Raw genomic sequence first — 27,843 nt, 5'->3', positions numbered from 1 at the left:
GCTCCTATATCTAGCTCAGCTACAGTGAGGGAAAAAAAGTATTTGATCCCCTGCTGATTTTGTACGTTTGCCCACTGACAAAGAAATGATCAGTCTATAATTTTAATGGTAGGTTTATATGAACAGTGAGAGACAGAATAACAACAAAAAAATCCTGAAAAACGCATGTCAAAAATGTTATAAATTGATTTGCATTTTAATGAGGGAAATAAGTATTTGACCCCCTCTCAATCAGAAAGATTTCTGACTCCCAGGTGTCTTTTATACAGGTAACGAGCTGAGATTAGGAGCACACTCTTAAAGGGAGTGCTCCTAATCTCAGCTTGTTACCTGTATAAAAGACACCTGTCCACAGAAGCAATCAATCAGATTCCAAACTCTCCACCATGGCCAAACCAAAGAGCTCTCCAAGGATGTCAGGACAAGATTGTAGACCTACACAAGGCTGGAATGGCCTACAAGACCATCGCCAAGCAGCTTGGTGAGGTGGTGACAACAGTTGGTGCGATTATTCGCAAATGGAAGAAACAAAAAATAACTGTCAATCTCCCTCGGCCTGGGGCTCCATGCAAGATCTCACCTCGTGGAGTTGCAATGATCATGAGAACGGTGAGGAATCAGCCCAGAACTACACGGGAGGATCTTGTCAATGATCTCAAGGCAGCTGGGACCATAGTCACCAAGAAAACAATTGGTAACACACTATGCCATGAAGGACTGAAATCCTGCAGCGCCCGCAACGTCCCCCTGCTCAAGAAAGCACATATACAGGCCCGTCTGAAGTTTGCCAATGAACATCTGAATGATTCAGAGGAGAACTGGGTGAAAGTGTTGTGGTCAGATGAGACCAAAATTGAGCTCTTTGGCATCAACTCAACTCGCCGTGTTTGGAGGAGGAGGAATGCTGCCTATGACCCCAAGAACACCATCCACACCGTCAAACATGGAGGTGGAAACATTATGCTTTGGGGGTGTTTTTCTGCCAAGGGGACAGGACAACTTCACCGCATCAAAGGGACGATTGACGGGGCCATGTACCGTCAAATCTTGGGTGAGAACCTCCTTCCCTCAGCCAGGGCATTGAAAATGGGTCGTGGATGGGTATTCCAGCATGACAATGACCCAAAACACACGGCCGAGGCAACAAAGGAGTGGCTCAAGAAGAGGCACATTAAGGTCCTGGAGTGGCCTAGCCAGTCTCCAGACCTTAATCCCATAGAAAATCTGTGGAGGGAGCTGAAGGTTCGAGTTGCCAAACGTCAGCCTCGAAACCTTAATGACTTGGAGATGATCTGCAAAGAGGAGTGGGACAAAATTCCTCCTGAGATGTGTGCAAACCTGGTGGCCAACTACAAGAAACGTCTGACCTCTGTGATTGCCAACAAGGGTTTTGCTACCAAGTACTAAGTCATGTTTTGCAGTGGGGTCAAATATTTATTTCCCTCATTAAAATGCAAATCAATTCATAACATTTTTGACATGCGTTCTTCTGGAGTTTTTGTTGTTATTCTGTCTCTCACTGTTCAAATAAACCTACCATTAAAATTATAGACTGATCATGTCTTTGTCAGTGGGCAAACGTACAAAAATTAGCAGGGGATCAAATACTTTTTTCCCTCACTGTAAATGTCAGTATTCAGCTACAGCCAGCATATTTATGTGAGGATGCATAAATTATTTTCTTTAGCTAGCCGTGTAGCCTACAGTGGGGGAAAAAAGTATTTAGTCAGCCACCAATTGTGCAAGTTCTCCCACTTAAAAAGATGAGAGAGGCCTGTAATTTTCATCATAGGTACATGTCAACTATGACAGACAAAATGAGGAAAAATAATCCAGGAAAATCACATTGTAGGATTTTTAATGAATTTATTTGCAAATTATGGTGGAAAATAAGTATTTGGTCAATAACAAAAGTTTATCAATATTTTGTTATATACCCTTTGTTGGCAATGACACAGGTCAAACGTTTTCTGTAAGTCTTCACAAGGTTTTCACACACTGTTGCTGGTATTTTGGCCCATTCTTCCATGCAGATCTCCTCTAGAGCAGTGATGTTTTGGGGCTGTCGCTGGGCAACACAGACTTTCAACTCCCTCCAAAGATTTTCTATGGGGCTGAGATCTGGAGACTGGCTAGGCCACTCCAGGACCTTGAAATGCTTCTTACGAAGCCACTCCTTCGTTGCCCGGGCGGTGTGTTTGGGATCATTGTCATGCTGAAAGACCCAGCCACGTTTCATCTTCAATGCCCTTGCTGATGGAAGGAGGTTTTCACTCAAAATCTCACGATACATGGCACCATTCATTCTTTCCTTTACACGGATCAGTCGTCCTGGTCCCTTTGCAGAAAAACAGCCCCAAAGCATGATGGTTTCCACCCCAATGCTTCACAGTAGGTATGGTGTTCTTTGGATGCAACTCAGCATTCTTTGTCCTCCAAACACGACGAGTTGAGTTTTTACCAAAAAGTTCTATTTTGGTTTCATCTGACCATATGACATTCTCCCAGTCCTCTTCTGGATCATCCAAATGCACTCTAGCAAACTTCAGACGGGCCTGGACATGTACTGGCTTAAGCAGGGGGACACGTCTGGCACTGCAGGATTTGAGTCCCTGGCGGCGTAGTGTGTTACTGATGGTAGGCTTTGTTACTTTGGTCCCAGCTCTCTGCAGGTCATTCACTAGGTCCCCCCGTGTGGTTCTGGGATTTTTGATCATTTTGACCGCACGGGGTGAGATCTTGCGTGGAGCCTCAGATCGAGGGAGATTATCAGTGGTCTTGTATGTCTTCCATTTCCTAATAATTGCTCCCACAGTTGATTTCTTCAAACCAAGCTGCTTACCTATTGCAGATTCAGTCTTCCCAGCCTGGTGCAGGTCTACAATTTTGTTTCTGGTGTCCTTTGACAGCTCTTTGGTCTTGGCCATATTGGAGTTTGGAGTGTGACTGTTTGAGGTTGTGGACAGGTTTCTTTTATGCTGATAACAAGTTCAAACAGGTGCCATTAATACAGGTAACGAGTGGAGGACAGAGGAGCCTCTTAAAGAAGAAGTTACAGGTCTGTGAGAGCCAGAAATCTTGCTTGTTTGTAGGTGACCAAATACTTATTTTCCACCATAATTTGCAAATAAATTCATAAAAAATCCTACAATGTGATTTTCTGGAATTTTTTTCCTTAATTTGTCTGTCATAGTTGACGTGTACCTATGATGAAAATTACAGGCCTCTCTCATCTTTTTAAGTGGGAGAACTTGCACAATTGGTGACTGACTAAATACTTTTTTTCCCCACTGTATATACACTGCTAAATTAATGGTATTAAGAATGCATTGAGATAATAATCTGTATTTATTCTCAGAATGAGGAAGGTCATAATATAATTATAGATATTTATACTGTACGTTAATAGAAGTGTACATTCTGACAGTTGTAATGGGTGCTAAAAGTTGAGGGTTTTAATTTTGAGTGATAGGACCAATGTGAATCAATAAGAATTGTCATTCTAAATTTGGTTGAGTTAAGTAATTTGGTTTTCGTTATAATTTATAAGATGACAGTGATAAGTAAATCATTAGTATATATTAGTATAACTATTTTCAGCATGAATGGTATTCCTTGTACAATTGAGATAACTGTCTTATATAGATATTATAGTTAAAACAGCGATACGTTATGGTAATGTCTTAGGATACACTTTATTTTGAGTAGAAACTTTTGAATCTTACTGTTTGAAACATGAAAGTCAATGTGAAGATTGTGACTGATATGAACATGTTGATTATTAAGTTACCGTATTCACATATTAGTCACTATATACATTGGAAGTATTGGGTGGTATTGATAGGGATGTTTAGAGTGGTACATATCTCTGTCGCTAGGCAATAACTTAATTGGTTCCTATTATGGGGTTTGGTATTTGAGACATAGGAATGTTTATGCTATTTTCATTTGATCTGACTTTTGGTTTTAGTTCAGGGGTGTACTGTTTTAACAGGGACTGAAAACAAATTGTTATCCTGTGTATCTCTCCTAAGGCATATTATGGGAACAGAGTCAGGGTTGAACAGAGTTGAATATTGTAACTATTAACAGTCTTGGATTTTCAAGCAATTGGGTCTGAAATGTCACTCATTAGACACTATGCAATTGATAATCGCATAGCATTGGATGCTATTATAGTAGATAAAGGGGGAATGTATGCGATTATAGGGGGAGAATCATGTTGTACATAATTACCATCAGAAGGAAGGTCTTGGGAATTGAACTAAAGCTATGGGAAATATTAGAGACATACAGGAAGGCATTAAGAGTATGAATAGAGATGCAAAGATTGTGGGGGAATATGGTAATTTGAACGCTGTTGAAGCCTTTTCAAGGTTTTTAGTGATAATTCAATAGGAACATGGATGGCAAGACTGAAGTTAATTTTTATTGGGATATATTCATTTGAATATATTATAATTTCCATGTAACTTACAAATTGTCATGAATCAAGGTATTTTCTGGAATGATGTCAAGAGGTTAGGAATTCATTTGTATGTTTTGTTTGTTTGGTTCAATTAATGTTATATTACTGGAATACTTCTTGCAACAACAAAAATAAAGAAAATGGGGGATTGTTATAATGATTTGTGATACAGGATTCATTAATGTATGTAAAACTCATAAGATGTATGTGAGGGAGAGAGGACAAGGCCACGCCAGATGTTGGAAGAAGCAGCTCGGAGAGCATTATATAAACTGAGAGATTTTGTATGGAAGTCATTCAGATGGCAGGAGGCTACGTCCGTACCGCCTGTCATTGAATCCATTATTGTAACCATTAAATAAATGACTGAATCAACTCCCCATATGAGTGTCGACTACTATCTTGCATCCTGAACTTCTCAATACCAGAAACTCATAACACTCGTACAACGCTGTGTACTACTCCCTTCACAGAACAGCACAAACTGGCTCTAACCAAAATAGAAAGAGGAGTGGGAGGCCCCGGTGCACAACTGAGCAAGAGGACAAATACATTAGTGTCTAGTTTGAGAAACAGACGCCTCACAGGTCCTCAACTGGCATATTCATTAAATAGTACCCGCAAAACACCAGTCTCAACATCAACAGTGAAGAGGCGACTCAGGGATGCTGACCTTCTAGGCAGAGTTGCAAAGAAAAAGCCATATCTCAGACTGCCCATCTTGATCTTTTATTTTTATTGGCCAGTCAGACATGGCTTCTTCTTTGCAACTCTGCCTAGAAGGTCAGCATCCCGGAGTCGCCTCTTCACTGTTGTTTTATTGCTTCTTTAATCAGCACAACAGTTTTCAGCTGTGCTAACATAATTGCAAAAGGGTTTTATAATGATCAATTAGCCTTTTAAAATGATAAACTTGGATTAGCAAACACAACGTGCCATTGGAACACAGGACTGATGGTTGCTGATAATGGGCCTATGTACACCTATGTAGATACTGAATGAAAAAATCTGCCGTTTCCAGCTACAACAGCCATTTACAACATTAACAATGTCTACCCTGTATTTCTGATCAATTTGATGTTATTTTTAAATGGACAAAAAAATTGCTTTTCTTTCGTAAACAAGGACATTTCTAAGTGACCCCAAACTTTTGAACGGTAGTGCATGTACAGGAGTAATTGTATTAGAATAAATGTGATGGAGATTGAGAGAACTACATACATATCTGTTGTATTGGATTACGCTATTGACTACAAGTACCAGAATGCCTTGCAAAAAAATAAAACAAAAATGAGAATGCACCAGTGATTATCCTGGATTTCACTGGCAACTTTCTTTTATTGTTTTGTAGAATCTAAAGTGGTGAAATGTAACATGAACAAGTATTATTACTAAAAATAAGCTTTCATCTCACAACCGACGTCCCGAGTCATTACTTTAAAGACAGTTATTTTATATATGAAAAGCATATAGTAAAATACTACATGTCATGCCTCAAAATCGATATCTATCTTAACTCTATATTGTTTAATGTCCTCCGGATTCGAGAAGAAAGATGACGAGTTCAAATGTGAGCCCGTCAGTCTAGCCTTAATTCTAGCACAGCATCCAGCCTAGCTGACGCAATGCCTTTTTCCTGATTTTTGACCACTTTTTTTGCTCTGGCCTCCAACCCACAAGGGTAAAAACTCCAATAACTTTTGAACGGATTATGATATAGACATGAAGTCTGGATCATTGGTTTTCTTAAGAGGAGTATTGGTCAAAATATGTGCTTTTGATTGGACACTATCTGGCATATTTGTTGTACTTTTGGAATTGTTTTATATTAATTTACTAAACTGTACCACCTTCCTGGATATCTATGCTCCTGAAGGTTTCCTACAAGAGGGTAGATCGATACAGTTGCATATCGCAAACGGAAAACACGGGGGAAATGAAAACAAGCATTTCTTATTGGACAAGTTCAGGTAGTCCCTCTCTGATTCAGTTGGTGTTTTCGTCCGATTGGTGCCTAATGAATACGTCCCAGTTGTTGCTGACAATGCTGATCAAGTGTTCTGCAGCTTTGCCCCCAACAGGGAGTAACTCAACACTCCAACAATTCCATTTGAAACGCTTTACTCAGGTCTGTCCGTTACCCATCACATCTCATATAAACATCAAACAGATTTTCTCCCAGGAGTTGGAACCAAAATTATTTTCCAATCGTTTCATTCTGAACAGAAACATTATTTTTTTCATTCCACTGTTGCGACCAGCAAAATAAAGTTCTGAACCTGTTCTAACAAAACAAAAACAAAAGTTTTCTATCGTTCCTTTCTGTTCCTTTTTTTTTTGCAGAGCGGCACCAGAATTAAAATAAAAACACGTATTTTTGCAGTTAATAAATCCAATGTGAAACGTGATAACTATAGTATCCTTAACTAGCATTGAAAAGGTTAATCCATTCTTCTCTAGTAAAAAAATCTCCCTAATCAGTTGAATTTACCACAGGTGGACTCCAATCAAGTTGTAGAAACATCAAGGATGAGCAATGGAAACAGGATGCTCCTGAGCTCAATTTCGAGTCTCATAGCAAAGGGTCTGAATACTTCTGTAATTAAGGTATCAGTTTTACATTTTTAATACATTTGCAAACATTTCTAAAAACCTGTTTTCGCTTTGTCATTATGGGGTAGTGTGTGTACATTGATGAGGATTTTTATTTATTTAATCAATTTAAGAATAAGGCTGTAACATAAAATGTGGATAAAGTGAAGGGGTCTGAATACTTTCCGAACGCACTTTATATCACTTTCGTTGCGGTTCTGATTCTGTTCCTCAAAATTGTTTGTTATTTTCCGATTTCCGGTTGTACTCCCTGAACCGGTTCCAACCCCTGCTTCCTCCTTCACGAGTGTCTCCAGTCCAGTCGTCTGTTGTGAAGTTTTTGACTGTGTCCCAAATTGCACTTTATAGTGCACCATTTTTGACCAGGGGGCATAGGGTAGTCGTGCACTTTATAGGGAATAGGGTGCCATTTGTCAAGCATTCTTTAACTATAGCCACTAGTCAGTGAGTTATGTGATGCTGTGGAGGGGTGAGGCGGGGTCAGGGATATCCCTAAACTGGGTTTGTAAGTGAAGGGGCAAGCACACACACAGTGTGTCAGGTCTCAAGACAGGACAAGGTGGCTCCGTACACCTATACCATGTGTTGACACTTAGGACCATGTCAGTGTGTGTGTGTCTGCCTATGTCTTAGTGTGTGTAGGCCTATGTCATAGTGTGTGTCACTACTACAGGGCTCCAGCGTGTCTAACCTGTGAGCTCAGAGTGCCATCTCTAAATAATGCCACAGCCAGAAAGAGAATTACCCAATGTGTCGCCCATCCATTGTGTAGGCTGATACAACGCTTGCTCATTGCATAATTTCCATTGTAGACACCATTAGCCTGCGTCCCAAAAAGGCACCCTATTCCCTATGCTGAGACCGGGCCCTGGTCAAAAGTAGTGCACTATATAGGGAATAGGGTGCCTTTTGGGACACAACCTAAGTCTATCTTATATGCTATTCAGGCTGCCCTGAGAAACAAGCTTAGTGTGGTCAAGCGACACTGAACAAAAATATAAATGCAACATTTTCAAAGATTTTACTGAGTTACAGTTCATATAAGGAATTCAGTCGATTGAAATGAATTCATTAGGCCCTAAATCTATGGATTTCACACGACTGGGCTGGGACGCAGCCATGGGTGGGCATAGGTCCACCCACTGGGGAGCCAGGCCCAGCCAATCAAAACATTTCTGGGATCTTTTATTTCAGCTCATGAAACATGGGACCAACACTTTACATGTTGCGTTTATATTTTTGTTCAGTATAATATGGCGTTTACTATTCTCACTTACACCTTTGTAAAAATCAGCATTCACTTTACCTCAGTCATCGCAGCAACAGCAATCAACAACACGCACACTCTCGGCATATCTATTTATTGTGGCCATCGAGATGTTAGCTATTAAAATCAGATCCAACAATAATATCAGGGGATTAGAAATCCAGGGCTTAAAAACAAAAGGTGTCATTGTACACTGATGATTCATGTTTTCTTTTAAATCCACAACTAGAATCACTCCACAGCCTCAGAGGATCTAGATACATTTTCTAACCTCTCTGGATTACAACCAAATTGTGACAAATGTACTATATTACTACGTATTGGATCAATAAAAAATTTAAAAGTTACATTGCCATGTAGTTTACCAATAAAATGGTCTGATGCTGATGTGGATATACTCGGAATACATATCCCAAAGGAAATAAATGATCTCACTTCAATAAATTATAATAGAAAGTTAGCAAAAATAGATAAGATCTTGCTACCATGGAAAGGTGGGTGCCTGTCAATTTGTGGAAAAATCACCCTGATTAACTCTTTACTATTATCCCAGTTTACCTATTTGCTTATGGTCTTGCCTACAGCTAGCGAACAGTTTTTTAAATTATATGACAATAACACGCACACTCAGAGTGAGAGACACACGTTAAAATTCCATCCAGGAAGGAATACATTATCTGTCTTTGTGTCAATGTTTCCTCTGGAAATGTTGCTAGCTGTGGGGGGAAAGTTAGCGGGGGTACTGAAAAGCTTGGTTCTGGTGACTTTTTAAAAGGAAAAAAAAAATCAAAGAAACCATCTAAAATATAATTTCCACCCCCAGAAATTAGCTCAATAATGTATTGGTAAAATGATTATTACATTTTAGTCATTTTGCAGATGCTCTTATCCAGAGCGACTTACAGTTAGTGAGTGCATACATTTTCATACTGTATACAGGATGCAATTTAAGGTTGAGTGCTGCAGCTATCTAAAGAAACACAACAGAGACCTTTCTGAAATAGAAGTGTATCTTGACAAAACTAACAGAGGAACATTTGACTGAACATGAATTAGAGGCAACTAATTCATGTTCATCACATTCTTCTGGGCTTTTGGAAAAAGATTTCCAACGCCCTCCTGTAATTGAGCTCCTTAATGTGGGGGGGGGTTGATGGAGAGCTGCATGCAGGCAGCTAGATGCTCTCCCTGCAGTCTGTTCCTCAAGTCTGTTTTGACCTGCAATAACATAAATGATAATAAGAGTGGGGAAAGGGACAAAGAGGTTCTACTTTCACATTTAAACGTTCTTACTCATTTCATTGCAGAGAAGTCCCTCTCACAATTAACGGAAGACAATGGTATAGTCAGTGCGATTGCTGCCAGCTGGCTAAGGCAGGGGTAGACTGCCCCCACTCATCAAACTGCGAGGCCAGCTTTGTCATTGCCGTCAGCTGGTCCAACCTCTGAAATACATGAAAAACAAAAAGATGTACAACATTAAAGTAGAGCTAACAGAGAGGTAGTTCAACAGGAAAAAAGTATGGGCAACACTGGCCTAAAATGTTATTTTGAAGAGAACTAGCATGCTGCTAGCACGTTGCTTGTAAGAGGGCCGCTCTTGCAGCACAGCAGCCTCTGGCGCTTGCAAGAACTGCCTGGAGAGGAGGGTCAGGTTAAAAAGGTGTTTATCCTCTCACTAGAGAATGCAGCTTGAGGTCCCAACACACTGAAGGCCCCCAGAATCTCCAGGTGTTGGAACCGCCGGTCTGGGCTGTCCTGGAGGCCAACAAGATATGGATCATGACCTAATTACAGCACAAACAGAAAATAAGTGATTAATAGCTGTGTTTTTCTTATTTATCCAACACACAATGTAACATTGGTTTCATCACAGCATTTGAAAACAAATGTTTTACCTCCTCTCTGAACCGAGCCCAGAACTGCTCCCTGGTCTTCTCCACCAGGCCTCTCCCTCTCCTCGATGTTGAATGCGCCCAGACCCATTGCGTCATCGAGGTCCTGGTGGAGTTGGCTCAGAAATAAAGACATAATGCTGTAGACTAGTACAGACTAAATATGCATTTTTAGCCCTTAGCCTAATTAAAGGAAATTTGACTAACCATGTGGCGTATTAATAGCTACGACTTCAGTCAGTCAATTTTAAAGCAACTTTGGGTCCCATCCGGATTGCCGGTGGTGTGCACTTGGCCTTACTCCTCTCCTTTTCTCTACTCCTCTTTCTCCCCTCTCCTCTGCTCTATTCTATCCCTCATGCATCCCTACCTCACTCCCAGGATTCTGCCTCTTCTCTGTCTAGTAAAGTAAGCCATACACTAGTTTTAAAAACGATTTTAAAGAGTTACCTAACTAAAGAAAGTTTCATTTAATTCAGGCTGATTTGACATTAGCTAGCTAAGTTAACATTACCTGACACTTGTTCCTGCTCCCCCTTTCTGCTTCGCTGCTGTGGCTGGAAATATTTAAATAAACTAATCTGAGGAGAAAAAAAATCAAAATCGAAGACAGATAAATGTAGCTATCTTGCTTGCACTTGATACAATTCCAAACAAACTAGCTGGCTAACTTGCTAGACTAGTAACGTTAGTTAACCATGTTTCTATCATCAACATACTTGTGGATATTGGATAGCTAATTGCCATTACAATTGTGGCAGCAATATTATAGATCTAAATTATGTTAGTAGAGTTTTTAGGTTATAGCTAGCTTATGTAGTTAACTAGTTGGCTAGCTAACGTTAGTCAAACAAACAAGCTAACATACCTTTCTTGCAGTTTCTCACACAGGAGCACTGAGGTGATTCAAGTGAATTGTGTTTTGCGCCGCAGAGCGTCTGTATCGAGCACTGGTCACTGGCGCGCTGTGTTTGAGTTGCAGGCTGCCTGCCACAGCTCACAGAGCTAAATAACCTTCAGAACTGTGTTGAACCTAGACAGATTATCTATTTACCAAGAACAGCGAATGTGCTTTACAGAACTTTATTTAAACTATGTTTGGTAGAAATAGGATGTTTCTTTTGGTGTGGTGGCAATGATTATGCGGTGGCACAGCGCCACACTTAAAATGAACGCAGACGAAACACTGCTTTGTGTTACACACCCTGGACGCCAAGCTAATCACTAAGGGCTATGATTAAATTTGCAAATCATGTCCCTAGCAACAATGAGAGAAGCAGTGACACACACACACTGTTCATCTGTTTGTATGGCTACTAAAGAACGCCAGATTTTAGTCTGCTAAACCCCTCCATGATCCTACCACTATCATTCCCATTCTCCGGTTGCTTCTCAAATGGCACCCTATTCCCTATATAGTCCACTACTTTTGACAAGAGCCTTATAGGCCCTGGTGAAAAGTAGTGCACTAAAGGAAAAAGGATGCCATTTGGGATGCAAACCTGTGATGTTGAGAAACCAACTTTGTCCCTTCCATACTAAAAAGGCTGTGTGGTTTGTTTCAGATGTGGCCAAACGACAACTCAAATTCAAATCTTCCCTCCTTCCTGGATGGAATTTAAATGTGTGTGTGTGCTGAGCGAGTCCATCGGCTGAGCTGACTGTGCAGCTTCGTGTCATTTACAGCCCAGGTCAGGCAGCCAGTGTTCTCTGCAGCTCCAGTCACCTGGGCCAGGTGAGACAGACACCTGTGTGTGTGGAAGTGAGTGACATCACAACAGGGCGAGTCCCACAACACCAGGGAGGCAGAAATCCAAGGTCCAGGGTAGTTTTCAGTGGGCCCCAAATGGAAGAAAACAGACTGAAAAGGGGAAGACTCTTCCTGGACATGTCCAATAAGAAACACTTGTTCTTCTTTTTTGCCGTTTTGAAACGGTATGCACTGATGAATACGATCCAGCTTACTGGTTTAAACTATGAATACATAGGCAAGGGAACTGGAAGGCACAGAAAATACAGCCAACTTTTTATGCAAACTGAAAGTAGCTTGGTGTGTTATTACGGCTGTTATGACAAGCTATAATAATAATGAAGTATTGTCATTTGATTATCTTCATGATTATGACAGATGGATAACTATATGGGGTTTGGCAGTTGGAACAGTGGTAAAGATCAACACTTAGGAATACTGTAAATTGTAGCTACCTCTAGCTAGGCCTATAATTTACATTTTCATCCAACCAATATGGAATAGACAATACAATAACATACAAGTACCCTTAGACCTAGATTACCATTAATTACATAGCTAGTAATTATATTTATATGCCAGTACTGACGGACATGAAATTACAATACGAGACAAAGATACGAGGAGAAAGACAATGTAGTTAGATAGGAAAAGACATGACATAATCTAAACAGAAACCTAAATCGAGTTTCAGGTTTTGAACCCTGAAGTGACTGTATGCGTTGGAAGCCAAGTTACATGATGACCAAACAGGTGCCGCACGTGCGCCTCCATGAGCATGTTGATTTTGTCCATCCCCACCCGGCGTGTTCATGACATGCTGGTTAAAATACCAAAACCAACTGTGAACTAGGGTTGGGCGGTATCCAGATTTTCATATGGTTCTTCTCTCATCCCGGGATTTACGTATTACCGGCTTAGTACACATGGGGGTGCCCCAAAAAAAAATATGCTAAAAAGCCCAGCACAAGTAACAGCGAATTTCCATGGAGGCTGCTAGCTAAATATGCTAAAGAGCACAAACGAAAATAAACTAATTGCAAAGACAGGCAATTCAGCTGTATCGATAACTCATCCAAAAGGCCTTTGACTTCTCAAACACGGCAGAAAGCCAACACTATATGATGCCTCGTCACCTTTTTAATTTCAGCCACTTGCTTAGATAACTCAACCCCTAACTTGCAACTTAATGCAGAATTCTGTGTTTTCTGTGTTCGAACCCACAACCCAGGCGTTGCAAACGCCATGCTCTAACACCTGAGCTACACGGGACAACATTTGTGAAATAGCATTTACTCACCTTTTTATTTTGTTAATTATCATTTACCCACTTATTATTGCATTCACAGCATTGATCAACACTGAAAACGCTAATATTCTTGATCTGATCACGCCTGTCTCTCTGAACAAGTGGAATCATGATTTAGGTATGCTCGTTATGTTTGCCTGCTCCTTGCGGATATGCCTTGATAGTCAGACCAACGCTGGCAAGTAGCGATGCCGCTGGAAATAAGGCCTTTATTTTTTTTATTACCTCCTTTTTCTCCCCAATTTCGATCTTGTCTAATCGCTGCAACTCCCCAACAGACTCGGGAGGCGAAGGTCGAGTCATGCGTCCTCCGAAACATGACCCGCCAAACCGCGCTTCTTAACACCCGCCCACTTAACCAGGAAGCCAGCCACATCAATGTGACTCCCGATCACAGCCGGTTGTGATACAGCCCAGGATCGAACCCGGGTCTGTAGTGATGCCTCTAGCACAGCGATGCAGTGCATTAGACCACTGCGACACTCGGGAGGCCCATAAGGCCATTTTTACACCCCTGGACTCCTGCCGTGTCAACAGACATTCCCCAAATAAAATACTCTCGGCGGATGAGTGTTCAACTGGTAAATAGTCGCTGATACTTCAGTCAGGTGGTTAGCTAGCTACCATTAGTTAGCTCAAGGGCCCTGGCTACTGTTAGTCAGCTAACTAGCTGGCTAGAAGGATGAAGTTATGAGAACTCAACGTTACCTTCTAACAAAATAACTTTACTTTGCAAAGAGTAGTGAGACAGACAGTGGTGAGACAGGCTGCAATGCAGGAGGCAAAGGAGACAGAAAGCAAGCAGAGAGAAAGGTTAGTAGTACAGTGGTTCCCAAACGTGGGGTTGGGGACCATTGTGGGATCCCCTAAGTCTGTAATCTTGTAAAAACACAATTTGTTTCTCTTCAAATGGGTATAGAATATATTTTAGAGTAAGGGCCTTTTACTCTGTTAGAATGCACTTTAATATAACTATGTATTGTGACCCCCTGTGGGACATAACATTTAGTGCAATATAAAGACAATGTAATATTCTCATGTATATAACAAATCTATTTTTAACACTGCTTTACAGAGAGTAGTAAGCCAGACACTGGTGAGGCTGAGGCAGGCTGCAATGCAGGTGACAGATTGGGAACCCCTGTACTAACCTAACTTTTCTGGCCTGCAACCCCATTTTGATATAAAAAAATGTTTCACGCAAACACAACATAAAAAAAAGTATGTATGGTTTGAAGGGAGTGAAATGCATCAAAGGTATTGGGAAGTTCAGAAGATCATCAGGCAATAATTGTGTATGATATTCTGTGTAGAAAATAATATCATAAATAATGATGTTAATTTTTCCCACATTCTGATTTTGTACCTGGTCTTGTCCACTGTTGTAATGAGTTCTGCGCAACTTATCTTTCAGTGATGGGGTCATACTAGTTTGTAACTTTGTTCAAAAGAGACATTTGTAGGAAGAAAACCGAAACCACTATTTCGTACAACCGCAGCTAGCAGCTGCTGGAAGTTTCTGTCGTAAACCCGGTTCTATGAACCAAGCAGGATTATTTATTTTTCTCTCGTGACCCCATTCTCAAAATCAGGCGACCCCACCTGGGGGTGCGACGCCTAGTTTGGGCAACGCTGGGTTAGTAGGTAGTATAGCCTACAAAAAATATTTTGTTGATGAAATAGGCATATGTTTGCCTAATCCATTGAAGTCAGTAAATAAAGGAAGTAGAGTAGTGAGATAGACAGTGATGAGGCAGATGGTGAGGCCGAGGCAGGCTGCAATGCAGGAGGCAAAGGAGACCGAGAGAGATTAAGGCAGCAGACAGAGGCTATCCAAGCATTTGGACAGTTAAGCAACACCTATACTGAAAAAAATAAAAAAAAGAGTTCTAAAAATGTCTCTGGTTGTTCGTCTAATCTCGATCGCCCACTGGAGTTTATAGTCTACCCACCTCTATTTTTACCACTACATCACTGGTCGGAGTCAACACAGGTGCCTTGGCTAATCACAGAGAGAGCTGCACTCAAAAGTAGCAAGCCAGGTGACAGCTGGATGGGATAGTTTCTAGCTAGCTAGCGTTAGCTAGTTGACAAGAAAACTATTTAGTTAGCTAGACACAGTTTAGCTAGGTAACGTTAGCTAGCATTGATTGTTCTACAGTTGCTCCTACTGTATTGGGTTGCACAAAAACAGTCCGTGGGAAGCCAGAAGTTCAATTAAATTTGAACTTACTGTGCCGTTGGGCAAAACAGTTGGTGATTATGACCAGGGAAATTTGAGACAAAATATCGAAAGGAACGTATTATTAATAACCTCTTAGATGTTAAGTCCCCTGTTTTGGGGACCTGCGTGGTTCTGTTACCGGTTGACATTTGCTTATAAATTGATAATAATAATAATAATAATAATACGCCATTTAGCAGACGCTTTTATCCAAAGCGACTTACAGTAATGCATACATAATTTTTTTTTGTGTATGGGTGGTCCCGGGGATCGAACCCACTACCTTGGCGTTACAAGCGCTGTGCTCTACCAGCTGAGCTACAGAGGAACACATCTGTGGTGGCTTGCATTGAGCAGTAGCCCTGATTCTCACAGACACAGGAGTATGTCTCTTATGCCTGTGTGAAATCTGCAGGATGTGAAATCTGACAACACTTGAAGCTGGGATGTCCCTCCTACAATTTCATTCGCTCTTCCGACTGTCCATCAACTCCTTGCTGAACCCTACATCACAGCCACTAACAACGCAGTAGTTTCGTCACTGTAGCACATTCAGAGATTACTTGCAATATATTACTGGCAATCTAAAATAATTAATAGATTTTAAACAAAAAACTGGTTCTGTTTGTCATAGACTGACAAGATTAATATGAGATGAAAGGAGAGTTCCTAACAAGTTCATGAAGTCAAGCTAGAGCTCTGTGAGACGTTCACAGCGATGAGGGCAGACGGTTTGATCAAGAGAAACATTTAGAAAATAATCAAATTTTCTCTAACACTAAACATTAAAATATGTACAGTACCAGTCAAAAGTTTGGACACACCTACTCATTCAAGGGTTTTTCTATTTTTTACTATTGTTTTACATTGTAATAACACATATGGAATCATGTAGTAACCATGATGACATCTTTGCACAATCTTGACTTCACATTTACATTTTAGTCATTTAGCAGACACTTATCCAGAGCGACTTACAGATAGTGAGTGCATATATTTTCATACTGGCCCCCCGTGGGAATCGAACCCACAACCCTGGCGTTGCAAACGCCATGCTCTACCAACTGAGCTACACGGGCATTCTCTCAACCAGCTTCATGAGGTAGTCACCTGGAATGTATTTCAATTTACAGGTGTGCCTTCTTAAAAGTTAATTTGTGTAATTTCTTTCCTTCTGAATGCATTTGTAGGAAAATGTATGCACTCACTAACTAAGTCGCTCTGGATAAGAGTGTCTGCTAAATGACTAAAATGTAAATGTAATTTGAGCCAATCAGTTGTGTTGTGACAAGGTTGGGGGGTATACAGAAGATAGCCCTATTTGGTAAAAGACCAAGTCCATATCATGGCAAGAACAGCTCAAATAAGCAAAGAGAAACGACAGTCCATCATTACTTTAAGACACGAAGGTCTGTCAATACGGAAAATGTAAAGAACTTTTCAAGTTTCTTGAAGTGCAGTCTCAAAAACCATCAAGCCCTATAATGAAACTGGCTCGCCAAAGGAATGGAAGACCCAGAGTTACTTCTGCTGCAGAGGATAAGTTCATTAGAGTTACCAGCCTCAAATTGCATTTAACCCTAATTGCTCCTGTAAGTCACTCTGGATAAGAGCATCTGCTAAATGACTAAAATGTACTAAAGGAAACCAATAAGAAGAGACTTGCTTGGGCCAAGAAACACGAGCAATGGACAATAGACCGGTGGAAATGTGTCCTTTAGTCTGGAGTCCAAATTGGAGATTTGTTGTTCCAACCGCCATGGCCTTGTGAGACACAGTGTGGGTGAACGGATGATCTCTGTATGTGTATTTCCCACAGTAAAGCACAGAGGAGGTGGTGTTATGGTGTGGGGGTGCTTTACTGGTGACACTGTGATTTATTTAGAATTCAAGGCAAACTTAACCAGCATGGCTACCACAGCATTCTGCAGCGATACCCATCCCATCTGGTTTGGCCTTAGTGGGACTATCATTTGTTTTTCAACAGGACAATGACCCAACACACCTCCAGGCTGTGTAAGGGCTATTTTACCAAGAAGGAGAGTGATGGAGTGCTGCATCAGATGACCTGGCCTCCACAATCCCCCGATCTCAACCCAATTGAGATGGTTTGGGATGAGTCAGGCGGCAGAGTGAAGGAAAAGCAGCTAACAAGTGCTCAGCATATGTGGGAACTCCTTCAAGACTGTTGAAAAAGCATTCCAGGTGAAGCTGGTTGAGAGAATGCCAAGCGTGTGCAAAGCTGTCATCAAGGCAAAGGGTGGCTATTTTTAGAATCTGAAATGTAAAAATACATTTAGATTTGTTTAACACTTTTTGGTTACTACATGATTCCATATGGTTATTTCATAGTTTTGATGTCTTCACTATTATGCAACAATGTAGAAAATATTTAAAATAAAGAAAAACCCTTGAATGAGTATGTGTCCAAACTTTTGACTGGTACTGTATTTTACAGTTATGAGGAAGGTGAAATATGATAGTTATTATATACTTTTATTATACTATATTTAGAAAGCATATCAGTCATTTCAAGCCTTATTCATATAGTTTTGCTGAATAGGACATACATAAAATATTTCATATTTTCATCATAATTGTACTGTGTACTTGAGCTTGTGTCCTCAAGTGATTACGCCTCAGCAATTTATAACTACAGTGAGGGAAAAAAGTATTTGATTCCCTGCTGATTTTGTACGTTTGCCCACTGACAAAGAAATGATCAGTCTATAATTTTAATGGTAGGTTTATTTGAACAGTGAGAGACAGAATAACAACAAAATAATCCAGAAAAACGCATGTCAAAAATGTTATAAATTGATTTGCATTTTAATGAGGGAAATAAGCATTTGACCCCCTCTCAATCAGAAATATTTCTGGCTCCTAGGTGTCTTTTATACAGGTAACGAGCTGAGATTAGGAGCACACTCTTAAAGGGAGTGCTCCTAATCTCAGTTTGTTACCTGAATAAAAGACACCTGTCCACAGAAGCAATCAATCAGATTCCAAACTCTCCACCATGGCCAAGACCAAAGAGCTCTCCAAGGATGTCAGGGACAAGACCATCGCCAAGCAGCTTGGTGAGAAGGTGACAACAGTTGGTGTGATTATTCGCAAATGGAAGAAACACAAAATAACTGTCAATCTCACTCGGCCTTGGGCTCCATGCAAGATCTCACCTCGTGGAGTTGCAATGATCATGAGAACGGTGAGGAATCAGCCCAGAACTACACGGGAGTATCTTGTCAATGATCTCAAGGCACTGGGACCATAGTCACCAAGAAAACAATTGGTAACACACTACGCCGTGAAGGACTGAAATCCTGCAGCGCACGCAAGGTCCCCCTGCTCAAGAAAGCACATATACAGGCCCGTCTGAAGTTTGCCAATGAACATCTGAATGATTCAGAGGAAAACTGGGTGAAAGTGTTGTGGTCAGATGAGACCAAAATCGAGCTCTTTGGCATCAACTCAACTCGCCATGTTTGGAGGCATGTTTGGAGGAGGAGGAATGCTGCCTATGACCCCAAGAACACCCTCCCCACCGTCAAACATGGAGGTGTAAACATTATGCTTTGTGGGGTGTTTTTCTGCTAAGGGGACCGGACAACTTCACCGCATCAAAGGGACGATGGACGGGGCCATGTACCGTCAAATCTTGGGTGAGAAACTCTTTCCCTCAGCCAGGGCATTGAAAATGGGTCGTGGATGGGTATTCCAGCATGACAATGACCCAAAACACACGGCCAAGGCAACAAAGGAGTGGCTCAAGAAGAAGCACATTAAGGTCCTGGAGTGGCCTAACCAGTCTCCAGACCTTAATCCCATAGAAAATCTGTGGAGGGAACTGAAGGTTTGAGTTGCCAAACGTCAGCCTCGAAACCTTAATGACTTGGAGAAGATCTGCAAAGAGGAGTGGGACAAAATCCCTCCTGAGATGTGTACAAACCTGGTGGCCAACTACAAGAAACGTCTGACCTCTGTGATTGTCAACAAGGGTTTTGCCACCAAGTACTAAGTCATGTTTTGCAGAGGGGTCAAATAATTATTTCCCTCAATTTTTGTTGTTATTCTGTCTCTCACTGTTCAAATAAACCTACCATTAAATGTATAGACTGATCATGTCTTTGTCAGTGGGCAAACGTACAAAATCAGCTGGGGATCAAATACTTTTTTCACTTACTGTAGTTTTACCAGAAAGGTGAGACTTTAACCTTTCTTGGAGTATGCAGCATTACTAGTTATTGTTTACGGCCCTCTCATGATACATAATTACTTTTGGGGATTATGTATATTACGTTTTCGATTACATTTATTAAAACAAATTTAAACAGACTCCAAATATGGGTATGTTGTAGACCCACTTCTTCCCTGCTTACCTCATGTCAAAATAGAAGTCAACAACAAGTTCCTCCTTTTTTGTCCACATATGGACTTTTATTTTGACATGAGGTAAGCAGAGAGGAAGTGGGCCTGACCACGTTTGGGAAGTCTGTTTAACAATATTTGTCTAAAATTCCCACTGTCATAATGACCAAACGTCCTGCCCAATAAATTGAAATTGAGTGTTATTTAACTTCTGGCTTCCCGCAAACTGTTTTTGTGGAACCCAATACAATAGGGACCAATGCTAGAGTAACATGAATTAACTATGCAAATACAACCGGGTTGCTAAAAGCACCTAGATATGATTGTTGTAGCTAGCATTTGCAAAAATCTTACCTGGCCACCAGACGAATTTTCAATAACGGCCAACAATGGCGTCCTGGTCGACATTTTCGGTGATTTTGAAAAAAATAGGGGTCAGGAGAAAAACAGATACAAATCCTTTCAGGGTCGTGTGTTTATTTAGCAGTGGTAAAACCCGACGTGCGTCCAAGTTGGAAAATGTTCCGTAGCTAGCCACACAGTCTGTGTGATCAACAAGTTGATTACTAAATTAGCTCGCCAGCCAGCTAGCTTACAAGTACGTGTCCCATGTCACCAAATGAAAAAATAGAGGGTCCAAAGTTGTTCAGCCGTTTGAACTCACTGGGTAAAGTTAATGATAAAAAATGTTTGCCGACAGCATAAATTAGGTTTCTACCTAATTAGCTAGCTAACGTTAGCAAATATGTATCATGTCTAGCTAGTTAACGTTAATAAATAGTTACGTTTTAGACAAGGTCCAACTAGTATGCTAACGTTGGCTATCGGCTACATTTGAAAAAGCACAAATTCTAGGCTAATGTTATCAATGGCAAGGCTAACGTTAGCTAATAAACTCGCTAGACAGCTAGCAGTCATTGAAGGAAAAGATAGCTCAAATCTCGCTCTCAGGAATGGAAGTGTTATTCAAATCCGAGGACTAAATCTTCAAGCCAAGTAGCTCACGTTAGCCCCTCGCTCCGCCGATACCTTCGTTGACGTTGTATTAAAAAAACTAAGCTTTCCGGATAGCTAGCTATCCAACATTGATAAAATAAACACCACAACGTCGTTATCCTCCAATTCCCATAGTTAACTAAAACATGACCACCTTTCCTAAAAAGGTAACTAGTGCAAAAATAAAAACGCTGTTGTTGATTAATGTTAGCCCATGTACTGTATTGTAGATTCCGGCTTTCGGGCTGGAGCCTGCTAGCCTAGATAGCTAATCCTGTAACGTTACCTCCGCAACTGAACGATCCACAGCACACAACTCAAAATCCACGGAAATCACCTCCCGTCTTCCCGATTGCGTGATTCGAATAAGGTCGTTTCAAATGCTGCACTGCAGTCCCGCTGTCCGGACTTTACGTACAGTGTTTATTTCCGTGAGAGCGCCTCGGAATAAATGTTTCAATTGTCAAATCCATTATTAGCAAAAGTATTCTTGCATTCTCTCTCTCTCTCTCTATCTCTCTCTCGCTGGGGGGGGGCGTGACACCGGAACAAGCGCGAGGGAATATGGCCGCTTTAACCAGTATCCACTTGGTAACAAAGCCACAATGCCTATATCGTAAAAATTCATGAAAGCAAAATGTGCTTTTTTTGTGTTAATTGAACCCTTAACATACTACCCAGACCGCGCCTATGTTGATTTTGTCCCCCCACACCAGACGCAGGTTGAAATATCACAATAAACTCTGAACCAATTCTATTAATTTGCGGACAGGTCGAAAAGCATTAAACATGTATGGCAATTTAGCTAGCTAGCTTGCTGTTGTTAGCTAATTTATCCTGGGATATAAACATTGGGTTGTTATTTTACCTGAAAAGGTCCTCTACTCCGACAATGAATCCACAGATAAAACGGTAAAAGTTTGTTTTCCAGTAATCTCTCCTCCAGACTTCTTCTTCTTCTTTGGACTTTATATGGCGGTTGGCAACCAACTTTATGGTGCATTACCACAACCAACTGGACTGGAGCGTATACCTCAGTTCATCTTTCAATCACCATGTCGGTAGATGCTCCTTAAAACCATTGAGGAGAGGCAGGACTTGCAGCGCGTTGAGCCTCACAAATAGAACCGAGTTCGTAGCCCCTGGCCACGCAGACGCTCGTTGACGCGTGTGAGCAGTGTGTGTGTGCGCGCATCCGCGCAAGTTTTCTTCTTCTTCGATGAGGTTTAACGGCGGTTGGCATCAAATTTGTTGCATTACCGCCACCTACTAGACTTGTGTACAACTCCCTTATATTTTGCTTGAAAAATAAAATAAAATAAAGAAATACCCTACCATCTAACACTACACTCACAAATTCAAAATTATTATTAATAATTAACACCACCCCACCCCACTCCACTCCACTATTTAAATATATTCATTCCTACCTCATGCCCTCAACCTGAGATGATGGAACATCACCACTTAACACTCCCTGTAACTCTTCTGATGTCAAGTCTCTCACACCCAAATACCTCTTTGCAGCTGCCACCACAACCTCAATTTTCTTAGACTTACGTTCCATCCCTGCAGTACAATTAATAACCATTGCTATAAATGCTAAAAATCCAATCTTACTGAAACATATATCACTTGTTGTCCTATCCCTCTGCATTTGTACATCTCTACTACTCTCACCACTCCTCCCCCTTGATCCATCTTCCTCTACTTTCTTCACTGCCTCAGCATATGACAACTTCTTCAGTACTCTTACCCTGGAAACCTCAACCTGCCTCTCTCGCACAGGACAATTCTGATCCCCAGCCCCATGGGCACCCCTACATTTAGCACATACCACTACTTTCCCCAATGCTACACATTCCTTTGTCTCATGCTCTTCTGCACACTTCTCACACCTTGGAACCTCCCTCCTACACACTGCTGCCACATGCCCATAAGTTTGACACCTGTAACATCGTAATGTATTCGGCACATAAGCTCGTACAGGATAACTTATATACCCTAACTTCACTTTATCAGGCAAAGACTCAACTTCAAAACTCAAAAGAACAGCCAATGACTCCTGTTTCGCCCCCCTGTTTGTGTCGCACCAAACGACGAGCATCACACACACCAGGAATCTTCCCCTTCAGTTGGTCAACTTTTACATTTACTGCTACCCCAGTAATCACTCCTTTCAATGGCGCCCTTTTCTTGAGAGCGAAACAATTCACCTTTCTTTCCCCCATTTGTCAAATCTGAGCGCCTTCTCCCTCTGACCAACAGAAAGACAAACAATTATCACTAGACCACTTCTGGTTACCCTCACCGATTCCACTTTACCCAACGCTCTTTTCACCCATCTTGAAACCACAAATGTATCAGCCAAAAGGCAAGGCTCCACTTTTTCCAAAAACTTCACTCCTACTGTCACAGACTCATCTTCATCCTGACCCTCTGTGCAATCCTCGGGTTCCTATAATAATAATAATAATAAGCCATTTAGCAGACGCTTTTATCCAAAGCGACTTACAGTCATGCGTGCATAACTTTTTTTGTGTATGGGTGGTCCCGAGGATCGAACCTACTACCTTGGCGTTACAAGCGCCGTGCTCTACCAGCTGAGCTACAAAGGACCAGTACTTCACCACACCTTCCACCTCCGATATTTCACCCTCATTCACTTCCATTTCTCCTCCTGTCTTCAGCTCACTTTGCTTACATTTCCTACTATTCTTCTTTAACAAACCTTCTCCCATTTTCCCGCCATTTTTAACAGACTCAAGCTCACAGTCTTCCTCCCTCTCTCTCTTAGACCTCCTCTGCCTCTCTTTTTCCCTCCATTCCTCCTCCGTCATCCAGGTATACGTTTCCTTATGATAATACTGCACTTCTCCTGACATACATATGTTTCTTGCTCTCCCAAGGGACTCCATTTACCTTCCTACTCTCCCTTTCTAAACTTATTCATAGCGCTTTCGATAAAATATGAGCAATAAACTTCGGTCCTTCTTCGCTACCTGGGCGTCCTTTACTCGAGCTCTCCGCACCAAACTCACACCTCCGTCCCAATCCGCGCCGGGCACACTTTGGCTTTGATTCTTGGGACGACTTCGTGTGGGTGCAATGATTGAATAACATGTATGTATACATTTATTTTGCAACGCTCGCACACCATGCCATGGTGCCAGGACCGGCTGATAACCTAGTACACACTGAAAGGGAGACAGGTCAGTGGAGGAGTGGCGGAGGGAATTTTGTGCCATCTCTGCCCAGGGGATGTAAACTGACCAATCCCCCGGCCGGTCCTGGCAATATGACCTAAGAAACCTACCCACATCCTGGTTTACTCTCTCCACCTGCCCATTATTCTCGGGCTGAAACCCTGAGGTCAGGCTGATTGAGACCCCCAGATGGTCCATGAACGCCTTCCAGACCCTTGATGTGAACTGGGGACCCCAATCAGACACTATATCCTCAGGTACCCCGTAGTGCCAGAAGTAAGTGCAAACAGGGCCTCCACAGTCTGTAGGGCTGTAGGGAGACCGGGCAAAGGAATGAGACGACAAGACTTAGAAAACCGATCCACAACGACTAGGATCGTGTTATTCCCTTGTGACAGGGGGAGGTCCGTAACAAAGTCCACCGATAGGTGTGACCACGGCCGTTGTGGAACGGGGAGAGGTTGTAATTTCCCTCTGGGCAGGTGTCTAGGTGCCTTGCACTGAGCGCACACCGAACAGGAGGAAACATAAACCCTCACGTTCTGAGCTAAGGTAGGCCACCAGTACTTCCCACTAAGACAGCGCACTGTCCGACTGATGCCAGGATGACCAGAAGAGGGTGACGTGTGAGCCCAATAGCTCAATCGATCGCGAACATCAGACGGAACGTACACACGACCCACTGGACACTGGGGGGGAGTGGGCTCCATGCGTAACGCCCGCTCGATGTCCGCGTCAACCTCCCATATCACCGGTGCCACCAGACAAGAAGCCGGAAGTATGGGAGTGGGCTCCCTGGACCGCTCCTCTGTGTCATACAGCCGGGACAGAGCGTCTGCCTTAGCATTCTGGGAACCTGGTCTGTAGGATAGGGTGAAATCAAAACGCGTGAAAAACCTTGCCCACCTTGCCTGGCGAGGGTTTAGTCTCCTCGCCGCTCGTATGTACTCCAAATTGCGGTGGTCAGTCAAAATAAGAAAAGGGTGTTTTGCCCCCTCAAGCCAATGTCTCCACGCCTTTAGAGCCTTCACAACACCTAACAGCTCCTGGTCCCCCACATCATAGTTTTGCTCCGCCGGGCTGAGCTTCTTTGAGAAGAAAGCACAGGGGCGGAGCTTTGTGGGCGTACCCGAGCACTGAGACAGTACAGCTCCTATCCCAGCCTCGGACGCGTCCACCTCGACTATGAATGCCAAGGAGGGATCTGGATGAGCCAGCACAGGAGCCGAAGTGAACAGTGCCTTCAGGTGACCAAAAGCCCTGTCCGCCTCCGCTGACCACTGCAGGCGCACTGGTCCCCCCTTCAGCAAGGAGGTAATGGGAGCCGCTACCTGACAGACATTTCTCAGCCTTGACGTAAAGGTCATGCTCCAACAGTCGACCAAGCACCTTGCGCACCAGGGACACATGCTCGGCTCATGTAGCGGAGTATATGAGAATATCATCTATATACACCACTGCACCCTGTCCGTGCAGGTCCCTGAAAATCTCATCAACAAAGGAAGACTGAGGGAGCATTCATCAACCCGTACGGCATGACGAGGTACTCATAGTGCCCAGAGGTGGTACTAAATGCTGTCTTCCACTCATCCCCTTCCCGGATACGCACCAGATTGTACGCGCTCCTGAGATCCAATTTGGTGAAGAAGCGCGCCCCGTGTAATGACTCCGTCACACTAGCAATGAGAGGTAGTGGGTAACTGTACTTTACAGTTATCCGATTGAGACCTCGATAGTCAATGCACGGGCGTAAACCTCCATCCTTTTTCTTCACAAAAAAGAAACTTGAGGAGGCAGGGTAAGTGGAGTGCCGAATGTATCCCTGTCCCAGAGATTCGGAGACATATGTTTCCATAGCCGCCGTCTCCTCCTGTGACAGAGGATACACGTGACTCCGAGGAAGTGCAGCGCCCTCCCAGAGATTTATCGCACAATCCCCCTGTCGATGGTGTGGTAATTGAGTCGCCTTCCTTTTACAGAAGGCGAGAGCCAAATCGGCATATTCGGGGGGAATGTGCATCGTGGAGACCTGGTTTGGACTCTCCACCGTAGTTGCACCTACGGAAACACCTACACACCTCCCCAAGCACTGACGTGACCATCCCTTGAGAGCCCTCTGTTGCCACGAAATATTGGGGTCATGAGTGGCTAACCAGGGAAGCCCCAGCACCACGGGAAACGCAGGAGAATCTATCAGGAAGAGACTGATTCTCTCCTCATGACCCTCCGGCATTTCCATCCGGAGTGGAGCTGTAACCTCCCTAATCAGGCCCGACCCTAAAGGGTGACTATCTAAGGCATGTATGGGGAAGGGCACATCAACAGGCACAATAGGGATCCCTAACCTACGTGCAAACAGACGGTCTATAAAATTCCCAGCTGCGCTGGAATCTACGAGTGCTTTATGCTGGGAATGTGGGGAAAACTCAGAAAATCTAACACACACACACGTGATCAACAGGGAGCTCTGGGTGAGTTGGGTGCTTACTCACCTGGGATGGTCCACCAGGGCCCTGCCTGCTGTCTCGACTCCCTGAGGACCCTTTCCAGCACCGACCAGCAGTGTGTCCTCTGCGGCCACAGTTGGTGCAGGAAACAGTCCCCTTACCGGTCCCCCTTACATCAGTACCTCCAAGCTCCATGGGTGTAGGTTCGGAAGTGCTGGGGGATGGACTGGACGGACCCTGATCCGGACGTCCGCGGGTGGCCAACAGGTTATCCAGCCAGAGAGATAAGTCTATCAGCTGGTCCAGGTTAAGAGTGGTGTCCCTGCAGGCCAGCTCCCGACGAACGTCCTCCCGTAGGTTGCATCGGTAGTGGTCTATCAGGGCCCTCTCGTTCCATCCCGCGCTGGATGCCAAGGTTCTGAAGTCCAATGTGAAGTCCTGTGCTCTCCTCTTCCCCTGCTGAGGTGCAACAACCGCTCTCCCGCCGCTCTCCCCTCCGGTGGAACATCGAATACAGCCTGGAAACGGCGGGTAAAGTCCTCATAGTGCACAGACTCCGCATCTATACAGTGGGGGAAAAAAGTATTTAGTCAGCCACCAATTGTGCAAGTTCTCCCACTTAAAAAGATGAGAGAGGCCTGTAATTTTCATCATAGGTACACGTCAACTATGACAGACAAATTCCAGAAAATCACATTGTAGGATTTTTAATGAATTTATTTGCAAATTATGGTGGAAAATAAGTATTTGGTCAATAGCAAAAGTTTCTCAATACTTTGTTATATACCCTTTGTTGGCAATGACACAGGTCAAACGTTTTCTGTAAGTCTTCACAAGGTTTTCACACACTGTTGCTGGTCTTTTGGCCCATTCCTCCATGCAGATCTCCTTCTAGAGCAGTGATGTTTTGGGGCTGTCGCTGGACAACACAGACTTTCAACTCCCTCCAAAGATTTTCTATGGGGTTGAGATCTGGAGACTGGCTAGGCCACTCCAGGACCTTGAAATGCTTCTTACGAAGCCACTCCTTCGTTGCCCGGGCGGTGTGTTTGGGATCACTGTCATGCTGAAAGACCCAGCCATGTTTCATCTTCAATGCCCTTGCTGACGGAAGGAGGTTTTCATTCAAAATCTCACGATACATGGCCCCATTCATTCTTTCCTTTACACGGATCAGTCGTCCTGGTCCCTTTGCAGAAAAACAGCCCCAAAGCATGATGTTTCCACCCCCATGCTTCACAGTAGGTATGGTGTTCTTTGGATGCAACTCAGCATTCTTTGTCCTCCAAACACGACGAGT

At 42.8% G+C, this 27,843-nt stretch overlaps 1 protein-coding gene and 1 long non-coding RNA gene across 4 annotated transcripts in view; both read right to left on the bottom strand.

The window, feature by feature from the left end:
• The window catches only part of LOC121571241 (serine/threonine-protein kinase MARK2), a 127,197-nt gene extending 105,496 nt beyond the window's left edge, over nucleotides 1–21,701 (bottom strand). For 2 of the 3 annotated variants that reach the window (XM_045221864.1, XM_045221866.1), the window contains exon 1: nucleotides 20,249–21,697. In XM_045221864.1, coding sequence (XP_045077799.1) covers nucleotides 20,249–20,302 — 54 coding nt within the window. In that variant the 5' untranslated portion in view covers nucleotides 20,303–21,697. Of the gene's footprint in view, nucleotides 1–20,248 lie in introns of all 3 variants that reach the window. The other variant, XM_045221865.1, reaches the window with a different exon arrangement.
• Nucleotides 9,175–13,572, bottom strand: LOC121571242. Its single transcript, XR_006001676.2, has 4 exons — nucleotides 10,247–13,572; nucleotides 10,028–10,135; nucleotides 9,642–9,793; nucleotides 9,175–9,566 (listed from the first exon to the last, which is right to left on the bottom strand). It is a non-coding gene; the product is annotated as an uncharacterized LOC121571242 (long non-coding RNA).
• Nucleotides 21,702–27,843: the final 6,142 nt, after the last annotated feature.

This window comes from Coregonus clupeaformis, chromosome 8 (assembly GCF_020615455.1).
Source record: "Coregonus clupeaformis isolate EN_2021a chromosome 8, ASM2061545v1, whole genome shotgun sequence".
Taxonomy (NCBI): Eukaryota; Metazoa; Chordata; class Actinopteri; order Salmoniformes; family Salmonidae; genus Coregonus; species Coregonus clupeaformis.
The sequence above is the reverse complement of the archived record's forward strand: the minus strand, read 5'-3'. Positions and strand labels throughout refer to the sequence as shown.